Below are 19,721 nucleotides of genomic sequence, written 5' to 3' on the forward strand. Positions count from 1 at the left end.
TTAATTCACTTTTTAAACATATCTTATTTGTAACTAAGTAGAATTAACCGTAACAAAGGACCATTTTATCACTCCCCACATTCCAAATACCGCTGTGTGGGATGTAATGTACCTGTTTGCCGACTAGAATGGCCACCATAAATGCCTCTCTGCCTCTGTTGTCTATCTGCTGTATGGAGGAGTAGTGCCAGTAGAAGTCACTCATACTCTCTTGCAGCCTCACCAGGTAGTCCACAGAGGCGTTGATTAGATTCACACTAGAAGTGTTGCCCTCTTGCACCCTCAAGTAGTTCTGCCACTCTACACAACAACAATCAGCCAATGAAAACAAACAAAAAAACAGGTTGCTGCACAAGTAGCAATTATTTTCTTTTTTTCCGGCGGCAGTCAAAACCGAGAATTTTTAAGTCCTAAAAACTAAAATTTTAAACCGTTTCTTTGACGCCTAAAAATCGGACAATTACCATTGTGAAACCTGATTTTGCTGCAAAAAAAATTAAACTCGAACCTAAATTTTTCCCCATTACGTTGTCGGGAAACAAGACATATAACAAAGTTTGAAATTTTGGATTCTTCTCCCGAAAAATGAAGACAGACTAGCCTGCATTGTGCCCTTCGCAGAGCAGTTGGAGGAACCTGAACAACTTGGTGGTGAAAGATGAGTCATCCATGACCCTGGATGCACTCTCGGAAGCGGACGACGCTGCAGAGGACACTTGGTCTTCGGCCTTGTTGCACCTCTCGAAGCTGTCCAGATTCAGCACACTGCATGACTGCATGAAGGCAGCGATGCTGTCGAAGAAAGCGACGTCCTTCTTCTCATACAGATGGTTCAACATCGTCTTAACAGAAAAACAATGACTTTTATAGCTCATCTAATCAGAACTCAGTTTTTAATCAAAAAATGTATCTCTTCTGCTTTAAACAAAAACATCAAATCGCATGACCGAGCAGCGTCCCGAAGGAGAGCGTAAGACTGCCACCACTCTGTTTTTTTTGCAAATACATCAGGGACTGATTTAGGGGGAGAGGGTCCAGGGGGATTTGGACGCCCTCCGTCAGGGTTTCGATCCCCTTACTGCGGCGCAAAATTTTTCGTAACAATAGGGTCTCTTTACAGCGTTCTGAGAGCGCTCGGAAAATCAATTGAATCGATTCAGAAAAATGTCGGCAAAATCTGCCCCGCCTTCGAAAAAATTCTTAACCCGCCCCTGAAATAAATGACATCCGCACTGGATTTTTATGGATAATAATCAATTATATTGGATTGCTACAGTCTGCCTCTTTAAAATTTGAAAACAATCGATTGGAGTTGATTAAAAATGGAATAAATTATTCCATTATTCAAAGCAATTAGATCCAATCTTTATCGTTTGTAATCGATTTTATTTCAATTTACTTTCAAAACTTTTTTCAAGTGGTGGTTGGTGAATATGGGGATGAACGTGTTTATTCAGGCTCAAATTTGACACAAAGCTGCAAAACTTTGAGTAAATATTTTTTTACTAATTTTACCACAATAATCGTTTATCTGGATAAATTTTAGTCAACAAAAATCCATTCTAATCATATTTCACCACTGAAACTTCGGTGCATGTAGTCATTTTTGACAAACTAAGCTTGAAAGTTTTTCTATACTAATTTTTAATACTGAAATACTAATATGGGCTATAAAATACTAGTTTTGAATGATGATAACTCGCAAAACCAAGATCATACAGAAAACGAAGTCTAACTCAATATGGTTATTTTAGGTGCTTGGCAGAAAAAAAATTCGGAATGACAAAACTGAAAAACGGTTGACTAAAATTTTCAAGACTCCCAACGTGAAATTTCACCGCGCACGCTACTGGCAACACCTATAGAAGTTATACAAAATAGTTTTCAATTTGCTCTGTGTCACACAACAGAACTCCTCGTATTAGAGCAGATTTTCTGACTGCCCTTCAGCTTGTTTTTCTAAAAAAAAGGTTTTCTTGAGATCAAATTGATCTCCAAATGTAGTTCATTTTTTGATTTTGGTAAGGAAATAACAACGCAGATTTCAAAATATTTTAATGTATAAAAGCATTTGATGTAACATTTTTCAAATTAAAAAATTATATTTGAAATAAAGTTTTGTTTTTGCAAGAAAAAAAATGGCAAAAGAGTTTAGAACATTATTTGAAACTTTATTTGAGTTTAGAACATTATTTGAGTTTAGAACATTAGTTTAGAGCATAAAATGTCTTTCATATGATGACAACAATACGAAGATCTAATCAAAATGAACATTTGGGAAGCTACTACTCCGCAAGGGTCTAGGAGTAAATCCCACAGGATATAATCCCTTAAACAAAATCTTCCTGGATTAAATCCCCCTAAACAATTTTCTCCATTGAATAAAATCCCCCTAAAACAAAAGCCCCCATATTTAAATTCAAAACCCCGAAAATCAAATTGTATACATTATAACATTTTATGCTTTCTATAGATTCAATTTTGAACTGACTTCAATTTAAACACGCATGGCCATTTGTACGTGACTTTTCAACAACTTTGAGATTCCTGTTGGCTTCCTAGAAGAATGATCATTGATTGCAAAATTTAATAAACAACGTGCAACAGTCAGTAGGACAATTGAAAAAAAAAAATTCATTTCTTCAGCGTGAGCTCGAATCCCACATGCGATAATTTGCACAATTGATACAAAAATCTGTTCAATGTACCCTCCAGGAGTCAAAAATTCTAAGGTAGGGCGAAATGGTGTAAAAAGAGGTCCCCGACTCCTAAAAAACTCTTTTTTATGTCAAAATTTCCGATCTTTAGGACCACGGAATGTTGATCCACGGACCACGGGGCAAAAAAATCACACAAGGAAAGAGGATCAGTTTGATAGATAAAAAAATTGTTTGTTCTGCCACTAGCTACAAAGAGATGGACTATCTCAAAGCCATAGCTGTTAACTTGTCCTTTTAGTATTTAGTCTTTAATCTATTAATTTTTTTTCTGGTAATTATCTTCCATCGTTCAATTCGGCTTTTAGTGTCGCTTTCTTGTTCAATTTCAAGGTGGGGAATTCTAGACTAAAAACTGGTAATTTTATCCTGGGGGATATGGTTCGCGAGCGAATTTACAAGCGCAAGAGACCGTTATATGAAAGTTTACAAGGTTGGCGTATCAATGCACAGCTAAGAATTTTCCGACCTCTCAATCAGACATGGGCAGTTTTCATTTGAAAAATCTAATACACTTTCAATACCATGGGAAAATTTTCCTCTTTTGGGTCAACTTTCCCGAACAAATACACTTGCCTCAGCTCAATTTAACTTATTTGAAACTTTCCACTATGAAACTCGATACTTTTTCAGCCGGATTAAATCACCGCCTGTGTTACGCAATTATGGAAACATAGCTAGCCATGATATTCCAAACTTGGCAATCTTCAACCCCCATAGCTTTACTACAAAACTATGAATTTTCGAGCTCAGGGCAGCAAAATATCTTCCAATCTAAAAAAGATAACCCGTGAAAAAATTATATGAAAAAATGCATGTTTTTAATTTTGCATTGTTTTTGTTCGCTATATCAAATATACACAGTGGCGCTTTTTGCGCATGTAACGCAATAATAATACAAAAACGTCACTTCAATTAAATTTGGAATGTTTTTTAGTCGGATTGATTAGTCGTTCCACATTATGAAAAACGATTTATAGCGTGCAATTATTATACCACAATTGGCAATTTTCAAATCGTATAACTTTACTAAAAAACATAACTAAACATTTTTTGATCTCAGTGCATCGATACTTTTCAGGAGCACTAAAAAGTTTTATCAATTGTATCTAATCAAAAAAATTGAACTTGGTTTGTCAAATAACCGCGCAACGCATAAATACTCCGTCTTTTTTTGAAAATTGAACCAAAAACTAATTTTAAATGATTTGATTCAGCTATGCACTACGATTGAACACCCATGCTTAAGCGAGCACTGTATTCAAAATGGAATATTTCATGGAGCTAATCAGAACTAATAAAAAGCACTTCTCCAGATTTTCCTTCTACAAAAAAAAAATTAAAATAAAACTGTGTTTTGGTTTATCTATGGTATGGTATGATTGTATGATTTTTTTTACCGTTTGGATGTCGACATTTCCCCCAGTGAGGACTGAGATGCCCATCTGCAGAGTGACTTCGGCCACTTCCGACTGCACTCCCCCACACTTGGTCAGTCGCAGCAGAATCATCTCGGCCGCACCCCTCTCCTTCAATCTGGCCTGCTCCGACAACAACTTCTGCTTCGCCATCTCCTGTTCCTGGGAAGCATAAAAGATATGCAAGCTTTAGAATATTATTAAGACAAAAGATTATTTTTTTGTCACAAGGGTTATATTTTAGCCAATTATAATCCAATAATTGAAGCCAGCGCATCAAAAATTGCTCAATTTATAGCAATGCAACTCTTTGCTTTCTCGATTTCACTTCGAATGAACCTACTTTAAATTTTATTCTAAAAATATTAAAGTTATTAAGTTTTCATTCTGTGCTTATATTTTGCGGATTTTTATTTTTTTTGTATTTACCTCGAAACTCGGCTCGGCCCCCTCGTCATCGCCGTCTTCGTCGTCCTCCTGACAACTGCAGCTGCTGCTCATCAGTTCCGCATACGAGATGTACAGCAACTCCCCCTGGCCATCATCCCCTCCCCCTCCCCCTCCCCCTCCGGACTCCTCCTCCATCTTCTGAGCCCCCCTTTTGATGAAAGTGATCAGTTGAGTCAGAGGGTCTGGCTTACTAGGATCCAAAGTGTCTCCTAGTATGTGCAAAGCATAAAGTTTAGTTTAATGTTAAAGATGTAGTTTAATGTTAATGAAAAAGTGAAAATTCGATGTAAGAGATTGAGTTTTAATTTCAGTTAGCTTCGTTTTTATATCAACTTTTTGATACATTGTGGCTTTCTGAATTGATGGGAATATCTTAACTGTGCTTTAACTGTAAAAAAGTTGAAAAATCTTCGAAGGAAAAAATAGCTCTGCCAGAGTTATCTGAGTCGTTATTTAAGAAATAACTCAAGACTTTTAAAAAATTCGATTTCAACATTATAGCAAAAGCCATTAAAATAAATTTTAAAAATGATAGCTAGAGACGTCTGAAAAGATTTTGGCCAAATTTAAAGGGCAAAGGGTTTCTAACCCTTCGCCACCCAAAGGGTCTCCTTCTGAAACTTTTTAAGGCGTCCATTTTCAGCCGACCGATTCTATAAAATTTTTAAAGGCATTTTCAACTCAAATATACACTAATTATTTGGGAAACCTTCCCAAAAGTAACCAAAAACGGTTTTTGGACCGTTTTTTTTTCAAAAATCTCCCTGAGGCGCAGAAAACTTTGACAGAATAGGGTTTTTATCTGTTTTCAAAGGGCTTGCAAAATCCTGCCAAATCCATTCGGTCGACCTGAAAAAAGGGCGTCAAAATTTTCATTTTTTTTTTCTTGAAACCCCCCCCCTTGGAGAAAAACCTAGATCCACCCCTAGCTTCAATAAGTATGAGCTGTTTATGTAATGCCATTCATAATGCCATTCATGTAAGAGTGAAAGCTTGATCTAATATGAGAAAAGTTATTAACCGGTAGTGAGACTCTCAATCAGATTTTCTTTTCCATGCTGTTCCTCGGTGGAGAGCCACGTGTCCTGGTAGGACTTGACGAACAAGTTGACAGCCTTGTGTCTGGGCAAAGTGTAGAGTGGCACCATCTGGAAGCACTGCATCACACTCCTCTTGCGTGCCCGAGACAGCAGACGCGTCTCCGCCTCCGTGTTCTCAAGGGGAGGGTGGTCCACCTGCAGGTTAAGCAAATGCGGGTCTTATTTCCTATAAAGCCCCCCCCCACACACACACCACCCAACAATTTAAAGCCCACATTATATAGTAAAACCACAGTACGTGCTGGGGTTACAATTTTTTTTAGTACGAAGCTGGTGGGTGAGGGGGGGGAAGGGTGTAAAGCGAAAGACACAGAAATAGACAATAAAAAGTTATGGTATCCCCCACCCACTACACCACACGACCAAGAGATTATCAAAAACATAGCTGAGCATCGCTCAAGTCCGGAATGTAAGGAATTGATAGAAACTGACTATCCTTTGGCAAGCTTGATAACTTTTCATTCATCCTCCGCGAATTGCGGAAACTTCATACTATAACAAGGATAGCCGGTTACTGTGCAAGTAGCACATAATTTTCCGTATACAGTTTTCAAAAAACGCAAGAAAAAGTGGTGTAATAAAAGGATCTGACGTAGAACTGTTTTTTAGGCACATTTGACAATCATAGTAAAATAGGCAAACAGGACAACGGCTTTTGATGGAAATGACTAGAAAAGTTTTTTTTGCAGAAATGTTTTTGAAACTTTGAAGATTTCGATTACCAAAATGGCATTAAAAATCTCGTGTAAAATTGAAATTAATTATGAATAAGCTACTGTAAACGGCAGTAGCTTAAATTTCAATGTCGTTCGAATCACGACTGAAATGGCTTAATTTTGATATATCACTAAACCCGGTCCGATTATTATTTATGGTGGTTGTTTTTGCGTGGAAAAAAAAACAAAAAAACACCCGAATACAAAGTTCCTCCCCATTTTCAATGGTCGGAACAAAAACTAAAACAAACCCGAATAAAAAGTTCCCACGCATTTTCAATGGTCGGAACAACAATAATTAAAAAAAGGATAGCCGGTTACTGTGAAAGTAGCACAAACTATTCCGACCAGTCCTAAAAAGTTACACAAAACTATTTTTCAAATTAGTGTAGTTTTTTTCGTCTTGGTGTGATAAAGGAAACTGAGCGAAAAGTAGGGTATAAAAGTTTTCGTCAGTTATTTAAAAAAATGCCCGGGAGCAAAAGATAAGAACTCATAAACAGATTTAAATTTTTTTAAATAATTTTTCAAAAATTTTTTCCCAAATTTTTGAAGTTTTCGATTCCTGTGATGAGGCTACAAACTCCGAAAACTATTTTGATTTAAGTAAATTAAGTTTTCAAAGCTTAAATTTAGCATAAAAGCTAACGTAAGCCTGTTCACATGGTCGAAATTCAACGAAAAAAAAAATCAAACCGGTTTTTCTCGACACCAGGAGTTTTTTTTTGAAATTTTCAATGTTGTTTGAATCACGACTGAAAGGGCTTTAATATGATATATGATTTATCACTCAAGCCAATCCGATCATTCTTTGAGGTAGTTGAATTTGCGTGGGAAACAATAAACGCCTGCTCGCTTTATTCGCTCGAATTAAGACAAAAAATGAAATATTTCAAACTGGTTTTTCTCGACACTGGAAAAATTATTTCCAAGCTTTCTAATGTGTCTCGAATCACGACTGAAACGGCTTTAAAATGATAAATAACTCAACCCAGTCCAATCTTCATTTGTAGGTACCTGATTTGCCAGGAAAACCAAAAAACTAAAACACATTCGAATACAAAATTTCTCCCCGTTTTCATGGTCGGAACAATATTAATCATAATATTAATAATGACAATGCTAAAAATCATTATTAAAATTACAATAATAATCATAAAATAATTTTTTTAATCATAAGAATCTTAATCATGAAAACCCTAATAACAAGGGTAGCCGGTTACTGTGCAAGTAGCACAGAATGTTCCGACAATGGTCTTTAGAAAATTAGGTTCAGAAAATTTTCTTTTTCCCCAATTTGTGTATTTTTTTGCTGGGTGGGATAAAAGGATATGACGTAAGAATATTTTTTAGGCACATTAGACAGTCATAGTAATATAAGCAAATTGTACAAAAGTTTCAGTAGAAAAATGACTAGAAAAACTAACAAAAAAAATTAAAATATTTTTTTCAAAATTTTTCGCGCAAAATCAAGCTTGACAACTCCAAAATAAGTTTCACTTGCTTAAATTAAGTTTTAAGATTTTAAATTGGTCAAAAGTCAAAAACTTCAAACCGGTTATTCTCAACACTGGGAAAAAATTTCGGAAAATTTTTAATGTGGTTCGAATCACGACTGAAAGTGCTTTTATATGATATATCACTCAACCCAGTTCGACTATTCTTTGTGGTACCTGATTTTGCGTGAAAAACAAAAAAAAATTACGCCCGAATACAAAGTTCCTCCCCATTTTTTCAAATGGTCGGAACAATAATCATTATAATCACAACAGTAATAATTATAATCATAAGATTACAAACACCGAGGTGGTCAACTTGGTTCGAGTGGTAGATGGAAACTATGAAGCAAATGATGCTTTTTAAAGTTGAAGAAATTTTAAATAGAAGCCCAGAGACATCGATCGACTGCCCTAGATCAAGCTGAGATTAAACCCCCCATCCACACCCCCGGTATGATCAGGCGGTACCTAACTTACACGTAGCTCCCGTAGTTCAGTCGGTTAGAGCGCCGTACTTATAGACAGAATGAGCGATGCGGATGTCGGCAGTTCGAGCCTGCCCGGGAGCAAATTAATTTTTGCCAATCTGACAAAAAAAAATCATTTCAAGCAAACGGCTTTTGGTCAAAAGGTAATTGCCATCTGTGAAAGTTTTATAACAGCCCAGCCATTGTTTTAACAGTATCGTTTAAGAAGTGTTCCTCGCCTTCAGAAAATTGGTGGAGTTTTTGGCGAGGTTTTGACGTCTGTTGGAAGGACTTGAAATTACTTTAAGATGTTTGAGGACTCACAAAATGCAATCGTTGAAGCACTTTTGAAATATGCAGAACACTTTCTTCTCCAAAGGCGTCGAAAGAACCCTGAAGCAAACAAAAATACTTCACAATTATCAGTTATAGTTTAGGACACGGGTAGCGAATCAAAAAGGATCAAATGAGATTAATTGGTGATATATATTACAAAAGGTGGTAGGTTCAATTTTTGCTGGATCGCTTTTTGTTATACTTCGCACATTGTTTATAAGTTGTTTCAAAAGCCAAATTTTTTGGCAAAAGAAGTGTAAATTTTGAACTTTTGAATAGCATTTCATCCGGCAGAGTAATGTATTTACAAAAACTATCTTAGTAGTAGTATAATTGATGGAAAATGAAATGACTATATTATGCGTTATAGTTCTCAAACTTAATACATGCACTACACTGAAAATTGCACTACTATTGTAACATATCACCAATTAATTGGCACTTTTCTTTTCAAAATATCGAGTTTTATGTTTGTTTTTTGACTTATTACGGCTAAATGCGTGATGTTACGATGTAAAGTAGGACGAACAAATCTCTTCACAGTTGTCGATTTGTTCACCACCCCAAATTTCATTGCATTATGACAACGTTAAATAAGCTTTTCAAAATTGAATTTGAAAGGGGTGGGGGGAAACTGGAAAAGAGCCGATTAATTTGAAAAACTCGCCGGTATGTTTGATATGTTATGGACTCTTTTCCATTATAGATTCCCACTTCCAGTAACTAAGCCCCCCATAATACCAAAATCATCCTTTCGTGGGGTTAAATATTTTTTTATTTGGCTGGAGCATAGCAAGTAGTTGACCGAGTTTGTAAAAATTACCAATATAGTTTCAATTTCATACTGAAATCAATCATGCGGGGCTTTCATGAGCAAATCCAACTAAAGCTGATCGAAAATTCATAATCTAAAGCTAAGGATAACCTTATAACAAGGCTAAAATTAAAATTGAATAAATATTAACAAACTCTTGAGATTTAAATGGTAAACAACAAAATGACGATATTAGAAGATCAAAATATAGACAGAGGCAAACTAATTACGGGAAAACCTACCTTGAAACTTTTGCACTGAAAAAAATGCTCTTATTTTAACATAAGAGTTATAACATTAGTATATCCTGATATCTATAGCCTATATAGGTCCCCCCCTCGAGAAAATCCTAGGCCTTTTTAAAAATTGGGACTTAAATTATTCAAATTTTAGTTAAAATTAGGAATAGAATCTACCGTGGATGTGACGACAGTTCCCGACTGTTTTTTGTACTGCTCGAAAGAACTCTTCACGAATTCTTTGACCTCTTCATCTGTCGACTTCTGAAACAATTTTCACTTTTTCGATTTTATCTCATCACAACGTGAAATAATTTGTCAGAACAAAAACACGGGGTGACGATGATTTGATTGCTACTTACAATAGTATTATTACAAAATTATTAAATCTTGATCGAAGACAATGAATGATTTTCAGAAAAAAAATAAAACCAATGCAGGGAACGAATTCAAAAAAGGCCAAATTACTTTTCGACTTAACACGCCAATTTCAAAACACTGGTTTGATGTCGCATTTATCAGTAGAAGAAAGCAACATTTTTATCCTCATGTAGATTTTTTGAAAATTTTGCAAACTATCGTAGAAAAATTTAAAAGAGGATAAGAGAATTAGAACAGAAAGCAAGGGGGATTGGATGCCCTTTGAAAAAAACTTTACTAGACTTTGAAATTCTAAAATCATGTTTTGTTATATTAGTGCTTCCGAGAACTTAGTTTTGAGTCATTTCAGCAGTAAAAAAAATGTAAATGTTACTTCAACTAAAACATCTTCGGCTGAAAGTGCAGATTTTGACGTAAAATTTTCTCAATTTCAAATAGGTTAAACATGAGTCATAAAACATTAAATTTTCAACCAGCAAATGAACGAAGAATTTCTTCACGTTTTTGTCATTTACTCTGAGTTATTCAAGTTACACTGATAAATTTTGCCGTGTACTGGAAAAAACTTAGCCGGATAAAAAAAATAAAAGAAATCTTTATAAGTCTTTTATGGTCATTAAATCAGGTCATTCTCGTCCGAAAATTAATCTAGACTCTGAAAAACTCTCGCAAATAGCACAAAAAATTTCATGTTTTGGACTGAAATGTATTCGTTGGGAAGCCATAGAACCATTGAACTTGTTTTTATATTATGGAGCGTGTATTAATTTAAAAGATTTCTTTGCGCTGGGAATCAAAGCAGGCCGACAAAAAAACGCTTCGTTTCATATTTTGGAAGTGTGACTGCCTCTATCGACTCATTAGACTTTGATAACAGTCAATTAGGTTTTTAATTTTTTCAAGCTTTCGAGTAACAATGACTTAAAATTTTAAAGGTATTTTTCGTCAAAACAAGGAACTGTCTGTCAACTTCTTTTTCACTTCTTTTGTAAATCGTGTTTGCGCTGCATAACGAGAAGGCCAAATCCAAAAATTTAAACTTCTTTACTGTGTACGAAGATTTTTCAGCACCCACAGCAATTTTCTGACGACGGCTAGTCGAATGACCACATAAACCTTGAAAACAACATCTTTTGTGTTTGATTCTGCTAATTCTTTTCAACAGATTCATTAATCAAATTGTAAATTTCTCATTGAATCTTCAATTATTCTCGAGAGTAAAAAAGCAAGAATGATTTTACAAGCGGACGACCTGAATGTTTCGACTGCCCTTTAATGTCAATGGAGTAGTGTTGGGTTTGAAAAAATGAACAAAATTTCAAAAAAAAAAATTTTTTTCAAAGTTTTTTTTAAGAAAAACAATCCCCCACACGCTATCTAAATTACAAAGTGATATACTTTGCATTTAGCAAAATTGTAAATAAACCAAGTGGCATGCCTCAGTCGAATTTGGAACAATTTTTATGTCGGATCCAATCTCCGGCGGTTACGCGTTCATTTTATATGCCGCCTGTAATTTATCCCAAGCTGGCCTAAGTAATTTTTGAGCCCCCTTAATTCTATAAAACAGAATTACTTTAGAAAAATCATTTTAAAGGTGATCTCAGGGCAACAAAACTTTTTGGTGATACAAAAATTCCCTTCAAAAAAATTAAAAATCGAATCTGCTCTGGAGAAAAAAAACCACCAAGAGTAAAAAAACTTTCCGTGACTTTCTTCGAAAGTCGGAACAAAAACGTTACTGTGCCATTTTTTCAAAAAAATTTTAAATCTAATCTCGGGGTCTTTTTTCTTCATAGAGACCAATTTCCAAAAAAAATTATTTGTTGACTTGTGGATCGATTCCTGGTTTTCCTGCAGGGTCCGCACACCGCTACATTATCCTGCCTATCTAAAAAGTCTGAAATGAGTCTTACTGAAGTACTCGTTTTATAATTTAATGCTGAAAGTTTAACGCAAATTATTTACGCTTGGCGAATTATATAGCACTACCAAATTGTTCCAAATTGAATTCACACAAGCTAATTGTTTCGACTTTCTAGGAAAGTGACGTAATATTTGTGCTCGGGGTGGTTTTTTTTTATCCAGACAAATTTCGACTTTTTAGTTATTGGCAAAAAAATTGTCACGGAATTGGCAAAAATATTTTCGTCTTGAGCTTAAATTAAAAAACATAAATATATTTCACCTGCGATCATTTTTCGTAAAGTTGTGGGGTTTAAAGATTGCCAATTTGGCCAATTTGGGACAATTATTGCTTGATGTGTTTCGCACTATTGACGCGTAAGCGTAGATTTAATCCATCATAGAAATTGTTCCAAATTGGTTGAAGCAGGCTATTTGTCATAATTGATACCAGCGAAATCTATCACTTTGTATTTTAAATGACGTGTGGGGGATGTTAAAAAAATATCAAAATTAAAAAAAAAAGTTTTTAATATCAGCCTAATATTTATATTTTGCCAATATTTTCTTCCCAAACTATTCCAGTTGAAGATCAGTCGGAACTTTCAGAGCTTTGCCTCGACACGAGCAGTCGTCTTGTTCGTTTAATTGATGGTTGAAATCAAAAAGTTGCAACTTCTGTCCTGTGACTGTATCTTTGTTCGAACTGCAGATGCGCCATTTAACAGCAACATAATATCAAAATCGTTATCTGTTATCAGAACTTGTTGAAAAAACTCAACCTGTGCATAAGATTTTAAATGCATGGGAATCATCCCGGGATTCCTCTCTTTCAAATAAATATTTTTTGATTTTATAAAGCAGATAGTCTTGCAGATTTATTAGCTACTACAGATGAGATTTTACAACTAACTAGTTAACCTAACCAGCTAGATTTAAAAAATTAAATGTGAGTGCTTCCCAGTGAAAAAAGTATGTGCAGATAATGCTCTAAATAGTGCACAATGGATAATCGAAACGCGTGAAGTGATGCACTCACAGATAAACAAGTTGTGGATTTTTATACGATATTGAAGTCATTTTTGAACTCAAATTTACAACTATTGGAGACAAACCTGCTCGAAGAACATATTGTTGTCGCATTTCTAATTCAAAACCAAACGTTTTAGTTTTTTTGATAAAAACAATGGATCATTAACTCTTTGATAAATATCATGATACTTAACTTCTTCATGTCATTCACTTAAAATGTTACTGTGTAGGGTTTTTGAAGATATTGAAAATAAACAGAATAAAATTGGGACCAAGTGAACAATCCTACTTGGCAGGGGCGGATTTAGGGGGAGGGCGGGTTTAAGCGGGAGGGCGCGGGGTGCGCACGCCCCTCCTCGGGGATTCGACCCCCTGCCGACCCAAAGGGTCCCCCTTTGAACTATTTTGAGATATCCATTTTTGGCTGACGGACCCTAAAATTTTTTTGGCCAAAACAGGGACTTTGTGAGAGCTCGGTAACTCAGTTTGCTCGACCTAAAAAAAAGTCGACAAAATTTTGAATTTTTTTTTATAAAATCCACCTCCCCCTCGAGAAAACCCTAGATCCGCCCCTGCTACTCGGTCAAAAGCAGGGGCGGATCTAGGATTTTCTCGAGAGGGGGGGGGGCGGATTTTCAATTTTTTTTAGGTCGACCAAATTGATTTTTCGAGCTCTCCCAAAGCACTGTTTTGCCCCTATTTTTGGGCACTTTTTGAAAAATTTTGACAAAAAAATCGCGTTTTTTGGCCCGCGCTCCCCCTCAAAGTTAGTATACATTGGCGCCAAAGGCGCCTTTAGAAAAATTTTAGGGTCGGTCGGCCAAAAATGGATTTCTGAAAAAGTATCAAAGGGGGGACTCTTTGGGTCGGCAGGAGGTCGAACCCCTGAGAAGGGGGCGTCCCCCCCCCCCCCCTAAATTCGCCCCTGGTTAAAAGAAATATTTTATATTTTAAAGCCAATCAGAATTAAGCATAGAACAACAGTCCTTACAGCATGAATTTGGCATTTTTAGGGGGGAGATTGTTCACTCGGTCCATTAAGAGAGAGAGATTGGTCACATGAGCCAAAGCTTGGATATGAGACAATTAAAATTCAGGAAAACTATAAAAAACGATGGGGGCATCGATAGAAAATTTCCAACTGAAAGGCTAAATCAATCAAACGGGAGATGGTCCTTATTAGATACCATTACATCTTCCTAGATGCTAATTTAGAGTAATCGTCTTGCTCCCTTTTAGAATCATGGTCTTAGCTGTTAAGCTTGGTCCAATACTTTGTTCTAGCCCAGGCTATTGTTAAAAGTTATGCTCGTTTTCAAACTCAATTCTAGAGTTGTTAGAAAGCAAAGTTCGTTTTGGAACTGGTATGTCTGGAATATACGTTTTTGTTGCTATCTCTGACCTGGAGGTACTTGTGCTTGGCACTCTGGATCACTTCTTGGATGTCTGAGTCCAGGTAGTTAAGACCCACCGGGACCATCCTCTTGCAGGCTACCATGATCAGACTCATTGAAGTGTGAAAAGTAACCGACTGAGAAGTTCCAGAATGAGTCTCGGTATCCTGTTGTTGTTGCTGCTGTTGTTGTTTCTTCTTCTTCTTGTCTGAAATAAAGTACCAAAAATTTAATCTTTAATATAAAACCAATAATCTAATATTCTAAGCTTTCCACGGAAGGTCCACGCAGTATTCTAAGCTTTCCACGGAAGGTCCACGCAGTATTCTAAGCTTTCTTAAATAAAATTAAGAAAAGAAGAGACCAATTATTGATTCAAAATGACAGATTTTGGTATCTTGTCAACTATCTCTCGTGGCACTGCTATCAAATTTCCATCCCCAAAAAAGATTATTCCAATAGATGAAGGATTGTTATTAAAATCCGTTTTTGACTCCGAACTTACCAACAAATCGTTTTGAACACTGTTCTATAGTTCCAAGGAAAAGAAAGATGCCTTTAAAGAAGAGTTGGGAATTTGAAAACGCCGGACCGAAAGAATACGGATAGAAGAAAATCTGACAAATATTTTTCGAATTGTGATAGCATCGGATCTATGAAACAGTTCGATTGTCTCCAAACAAAAAGTGAAAAGTATACAGAGCTGATTTAAATGAACCGGACAAAACGAGCTAAACTTGAAATTTAAAACGCGTTTTTCTCAAATTGGGTTCAGTTTAGGTGAAAACTTATGAAGACAAGAGTTGCTTAAAATTTTTGCAGAATTAATATGCTGTAATTTGTTTTGTGAAATTCGGGCTCAAAATCTTACCCCAAAAATTAATCATTTTGGCTTTTCTTAGTTAATCAAAAATTACGCCAAAAACACCAGTCGATCACAGAAAAATATAAATTAAAGTGAGCCTCTTACGTCGCCCAACAAACTTTGAGAAGGGTATATTCTCCAAAACATTGTAAAAGTTAATTTATTTTTGTTTGATAGACAAAAAAGGTCGTTTTTACTAAAAAAAAACACCAACTTTTTATTTAAAAACAATTTTTAAACGGTTTGCAATTTTTTTTGGAGAATATATCCTTTTTTAAAGTTTGTTGGTCTACGTAAGGCGCTCTCTTTGATATAATTATGTCTGTGATCGACTGGGTATTTTTGGCGTAATTTTTGATTAACTAAGAAAAGCCAAAATAACCCATTTTTGGGGTAAAATTCTGGGCCCGAATTATGCAAAACAAATTACACCATAGTAATTCTGCAAAAATTTTAAGCAACTCATAAGTTTGTCTTCATAAGTTTTCACCTTAACTGAGCCCAATTTGAGAAAAACGCGTTTTAAATTTCAAGTTTAAGGCGTTTTGTCCGGTTAATTTAAATCAGCACTGTATAAAATAACTGCTAAAAATATGTTGCCCTTAAACATAGTTGTCTTCTGTTAAAACAGTTCCTTCACAACAGAAAAAAATCAAAAAAAGCGGTTGCATTGAAAAAAGTTTTGCATAGAACTGGAAGGTGAGAGGTTTTGGCTCACTCTTTCTGTGTGACAGGATGACGTCATGGGCTGCAGTGGCTGCACTGGTCTGCAGTCCACTGATGAGGGCCATAGTGTCCACTCCATGTGTGCTCACAAAGTTACTCTCCTCCCTCCGGATGGTCTGCAAAAAAAAAGAAAAATAAAGATTCCCAATTCGAATTAAGTTTTTTTTTACAATTCGGCTGACTTTTTTTTATTAGAAACGGTCTTTAACTATTGACTTGACAAATGAAACGTTGGCTATTGACAAAAAATTCACCTTCGAATAAGCCAGCTGGAATCTAATTTTAGGTCGAAACGCAAGATAATTTTTTTCTTTTTATGAACTCAACGCTTTGGCTTGTATTTTTATGCTAGCGGAGTTCTGAGGGTTCAAAGAGTTTAACAGAAGTTTTGAAACAAACAGCAACCTGAGATTTTGCCCAGCAGGCAAAAATGGTGGTGACGAGTTCGAAAACCTCGTAAGCGTCCGGAGGCATCTCAGAGTTCCAACCCACCCTCTCCTGGTCCATGAAGGCCAATAGAAAAGGTAAGAAGCAGTAGATGTCTCTCATCAGTAGCGTCATTGCCTGTATAAAAAAAACCAGTGCGATCAAACCCGAGAACATAACGCAGCCAAAAAAGGCCAGATAATAAAAACACCAGCCGAAAAATTCATGATTTACAAAATGAGATCTTGTAAGCAAGCCACAGCTTTACATTATGAAGTCCCCCTTTGAACGATGAAACTCTTCATCAAAAACAAATCGATAATTTTGAGTTCCGTCCTCAAATTCACGGTTTTTTTATGAAATAATTTTTCGTTTAGGCAGCTGGGGACACGTAAAAAATAGGCAATGACTTGCTTTTAAAAAGATTTCATTTTGAAAATAATAGGACAAAAACCACTTTCAACTTTCAATCTTAGACATTTTTAGCACGAACTCGCGTGAATTATACCTGCTGTAGGTCGTCTTCGTAGTTTGTCGTGTCTTTTCCCGTCTGCCACTCGGCCTTGAGTCGTGTCTCCTCCTGAATCAGTCGGCTCATCTCGGCGGCCAGTCGTCTCAGAGCAGGCAGGTAGTGACTTGTCAACATTGAGGACACTGACTCTTTCCAGATGGGCTGGGTCACTTCTAGAACATTCCAGAATATTCAGGTAGGAATCAATTTTTCAGTTCGTTTTTGAGCTGTATTTAGGCGGGTCTTACATAAAAGTACTAAATGATTATAAAATTATGTGATTCAGGTCTATCCACAGGACAGTACCAGTCCCCAGACTAGCGAATGAGGGGTCTTCACCATTATAACCCACATACTAATGTTTCCGGGGGTACACTTAATGGAAGCGCCGAGAGAGAGCAAGAAGCGTGCTTACTGGCAATTTTGGTCATCCACACCGCGTCTGTGACTCCGAAGTTGTTTGTGATGAGAGACAACACGTTAGACAACAAACTGTTCAGCTGAGCATGAGTCACGTTGGTCGGGTAACTTGCACTGAATGAACAGAAATGTCATCAGATAGAGATGAACATTAAATTTCAACTTATTATTCGTCTCAAGGATACTTACGCATCGACCAATTCGTAATCTGGTCCTCGGTAAATCCAGTTTGACAAATATCTGAACATAAATCACGACAATCAATCAACACCTTTTGGCGAACTCTGGAAAAATAAGAGTATAGGATCGAGACGTCAATAGAGTACCATACTTGAGCTCAATCATTTATTTTTTGTATGGTCATAGGCAGGGGCGGATCTAGGATTTTCTCGAGGGGGGGGGCGGATTTTCAAAAAGTTTTCCAAAATTTTGACGACCTTTTTTTTTTTTTTTTAGATCGATCAAATAGATTTTTCGAGCTCTCCCAAAGCACTGTTTTGCCCCCATTTTGGCAAAATTTTCTGCGCCGCAGACAAATTTTTAAAAACACAATCAAAAAAGCCGTTTTTGGGCACTTTTTGAAAAATTTTGACAAAAAAATCGCTTTTTTTTGGCGCGTGCTCCCCCTCAAACTTAGTATATATTGGCGCCAAAGGCGCCTTTAGAAAAATAAATTTTATGGACGGTCGGCCAAAAATGGATTTCTGAAAAAGTATCAAAGGGGGGACCCTTTGGGTCGGCAGGGGGTCGAATCCCTGAGGGGGGGCGTCCCCCCCCCCCCCTAAATCCGCCCCTGGTCATAGGTCATGTACTTTTTGGTTTTTGAAAAGCAGGGGGGATTCAGAGCTCCTTTGTTGGAATATCATCGGAACAGAAACTGCAACTCACATGCAGGTTATGGGCAGGAGTACTTCAATGACAAGAAGAGGGTCATAGCAGTCCTCCTGTGGACGTGTGTGTTGTGCATGTGCGGCAGCTGCACTGGCCATGATGTTCACTTCATTCAGTATCTCGTCCAGAGTGGGCACATCGCCACACAAGCCCACAGCGTCAAAACGCTCTGAAAATCGAAACGCTCGGAGTAGAACAGCTAAGAATTAGTCGGGTTCCGAAAAAACTCCAAATTGAATTCAGGCAATCTATTTTGCATTGAATTGCATTAACAGACGCAAAGTTCAACATTTTGTACTTTAACATAGGGATTCGGGAAGCAAAGTTTTCAAAATAATGGAGTCAATGGAAAATGTTGCTCTTAGCTTTGCTCTTATACGAGAAGTATTAATGGAAATTTTGCACGCATTAAATATCGGTACTTTTTATGCAATATCAGACTTGTTCATTTTTTTGATTTATTTTTTGATATAGCCAAAAAGTCGTCACATACAAACATAGCCAATAGACAGCTGGAAAAGTGTCAATGAACGCAAAGAAACCAATAAAGACCAACTAGTTTTTTTTTGAAAAACTTCGAATTTCAAGGAAACAAATGAATAATTTTAAAGCTCGAACTTTTCATGATTGACTTTTTCTGATACAAAAAAAAACTCAAATTGAGAAAACTGGATCGATAGGTGAGTTTTTTAATCTATTGGAAAATCTAAAAATCAAACTCCACTTTCCAAACAAGCGATCATTCACGTTTTTCCGCGTCATTTCCACACTTAATTTGAGACAAATGTATTTTAAATGATTTTAAACAAAAATTGAAAACAAAAGTACAAATAATTAACTTCGGGATGATCAAATTTTCCAAAAAAAAAACGAGAGAAAAGCCAGCGCAACCTATATAAGTGTCTACTTTCAATGAAATTTAAAAACCAGAACAGAAGATGGATGAAAATAGTTAGATTACATAGATTTGTTCCTATAAAAATTCTCAAATCTGATTCACAGGATGTCATTTTTGAATTATACTTGATCACAAAACTTAATGATTCAGACTAAAAGAACCATTGATGGAAAAAAAGGAAGCTCATGAGTCTCATGAAAAAATAACCACTTTTTCTTTAAAACAAAAAATGTCTAACAAAAATCAAATTTTAAGAATGTACGACATTTGTTATTTTTGTTCCGACTATTTGAAAAATGCGGAGGAACTTTGTATTCGGATGTGTTTTAGTTTTTTCTTTTTTTTTGTTTTCCACGCAAAAACAGGTATCGCAAAAAATCATCGGAATGGGTCTAGTGATACATCATAATAAAGCACTTTCAATTTCGATTGGAAAATGAAAGTTTCGAAATCGATGCCAAATTTTAAAATTTTGAAAATGTTTTTCTAAGTGTCGAGAAAAATTGTTTTGAATTT

At 36.1% G+C, this 19,721-nt stretch overlaps 1 protein-coding gene and 1 non-coding gene across 2 annotated transcripts in view; one reads left to right on the top strand and one right to left on the bottom strand.

Annotated features, from left to right (window-relative positions):
- Positions 1 to 19,721, bottom strand: part of LOC134841087 (ryanodine receptor 2-like) — a 168,306-nt gene that overhangs the window by 49,379 nt on the left and 99,206 nt on the right. Inside the window, exons 63-78 of the mRNA XM_063856871.1 lie at positions 18,305 to 18,476; positions 17,606 to 17,656; positions 17,412 to 17,530; positions 16,994 to 17,169; positions 16,465 to 16,623; positions 16,052 to 16,175; positions 14,477 to 14,676; positions 13,158 to 13,187; positions 9,934 to 10,020; positions 9,760 to 9,774; positions 8,692 to 8,760; positions 5,607 to 5,820; positions 4,565 to 4,794; positions 4,118 to 4,297; positions 602 to 842; positions 113 to 300 (exon numbers count right to left, since the gene is read on the bottom strand). Coding sequence (XP_063712941.1) covers positions 113 to 300; positions 602 to 842; positions 4,118 to 4,297; positions 4,565 to 4,794; positions 5,607 to 5,820; positions 8,692 to 8,760; positions 9,760 to 9,774; positions 9,934 to 10,020; positions 13,158 to 13,187; positions 14,477 to 14,676; positions 16,052 to 16,175; positions 16,465 to 16,623; positions 16,994 to 17,169; positions 17,412 to 17,530; positions 17,606 to 17,656; positions 18,305 to 18,476 — 2,255 coding nt within the window. The remainder of the gene's footprint in view (positions 1 to 112; positions 301 to 601; positions 843 to 4,117; positions 4,298 to 4,564; positions 4,795 to 5,606; positions 5,821 to 8,691; positions 8,761 to 9,759; positions 9,775 to 9,933; positions 10,021 to 13,157; positions 13,188 to 14,476; positions 14,677 to 16,051; positions 16,176 to 16,464; positions 16,624 to 16,993; positions 17,170 to 17,411; positions 17,531 to 17,605; positions 17,657 to 18,304; positions 18,477 to 19,721) is intronic.
- Positions 8,383 to 8,469, top strand: Trnai-uau (transfer RNA isoleucine (anticodon UAU)). The gene is given in 2 exon segments: positions 8,383 to 8,420; positions 8,434 to 8,469. It is a non-coding gene; the product is annotated as a tRNA-Ile (tRNA).

The sequence above is a fragment of the Symsagittifera roscoffensis genome, chromosome 1 (assembly GCF_963678635.1).
Source record: "Symsagittifera roscoffensis chromosome 1, txSymRosc1.1, whole genome shotgun sequence".
Taxonomy (NCBI): domain Eukaryota; kingdom Metazoa; phylum Xenacoelomorpha; order Acoela; family Convolutidae; genus Symsagittifera; species Symsagittifera roscoffensis.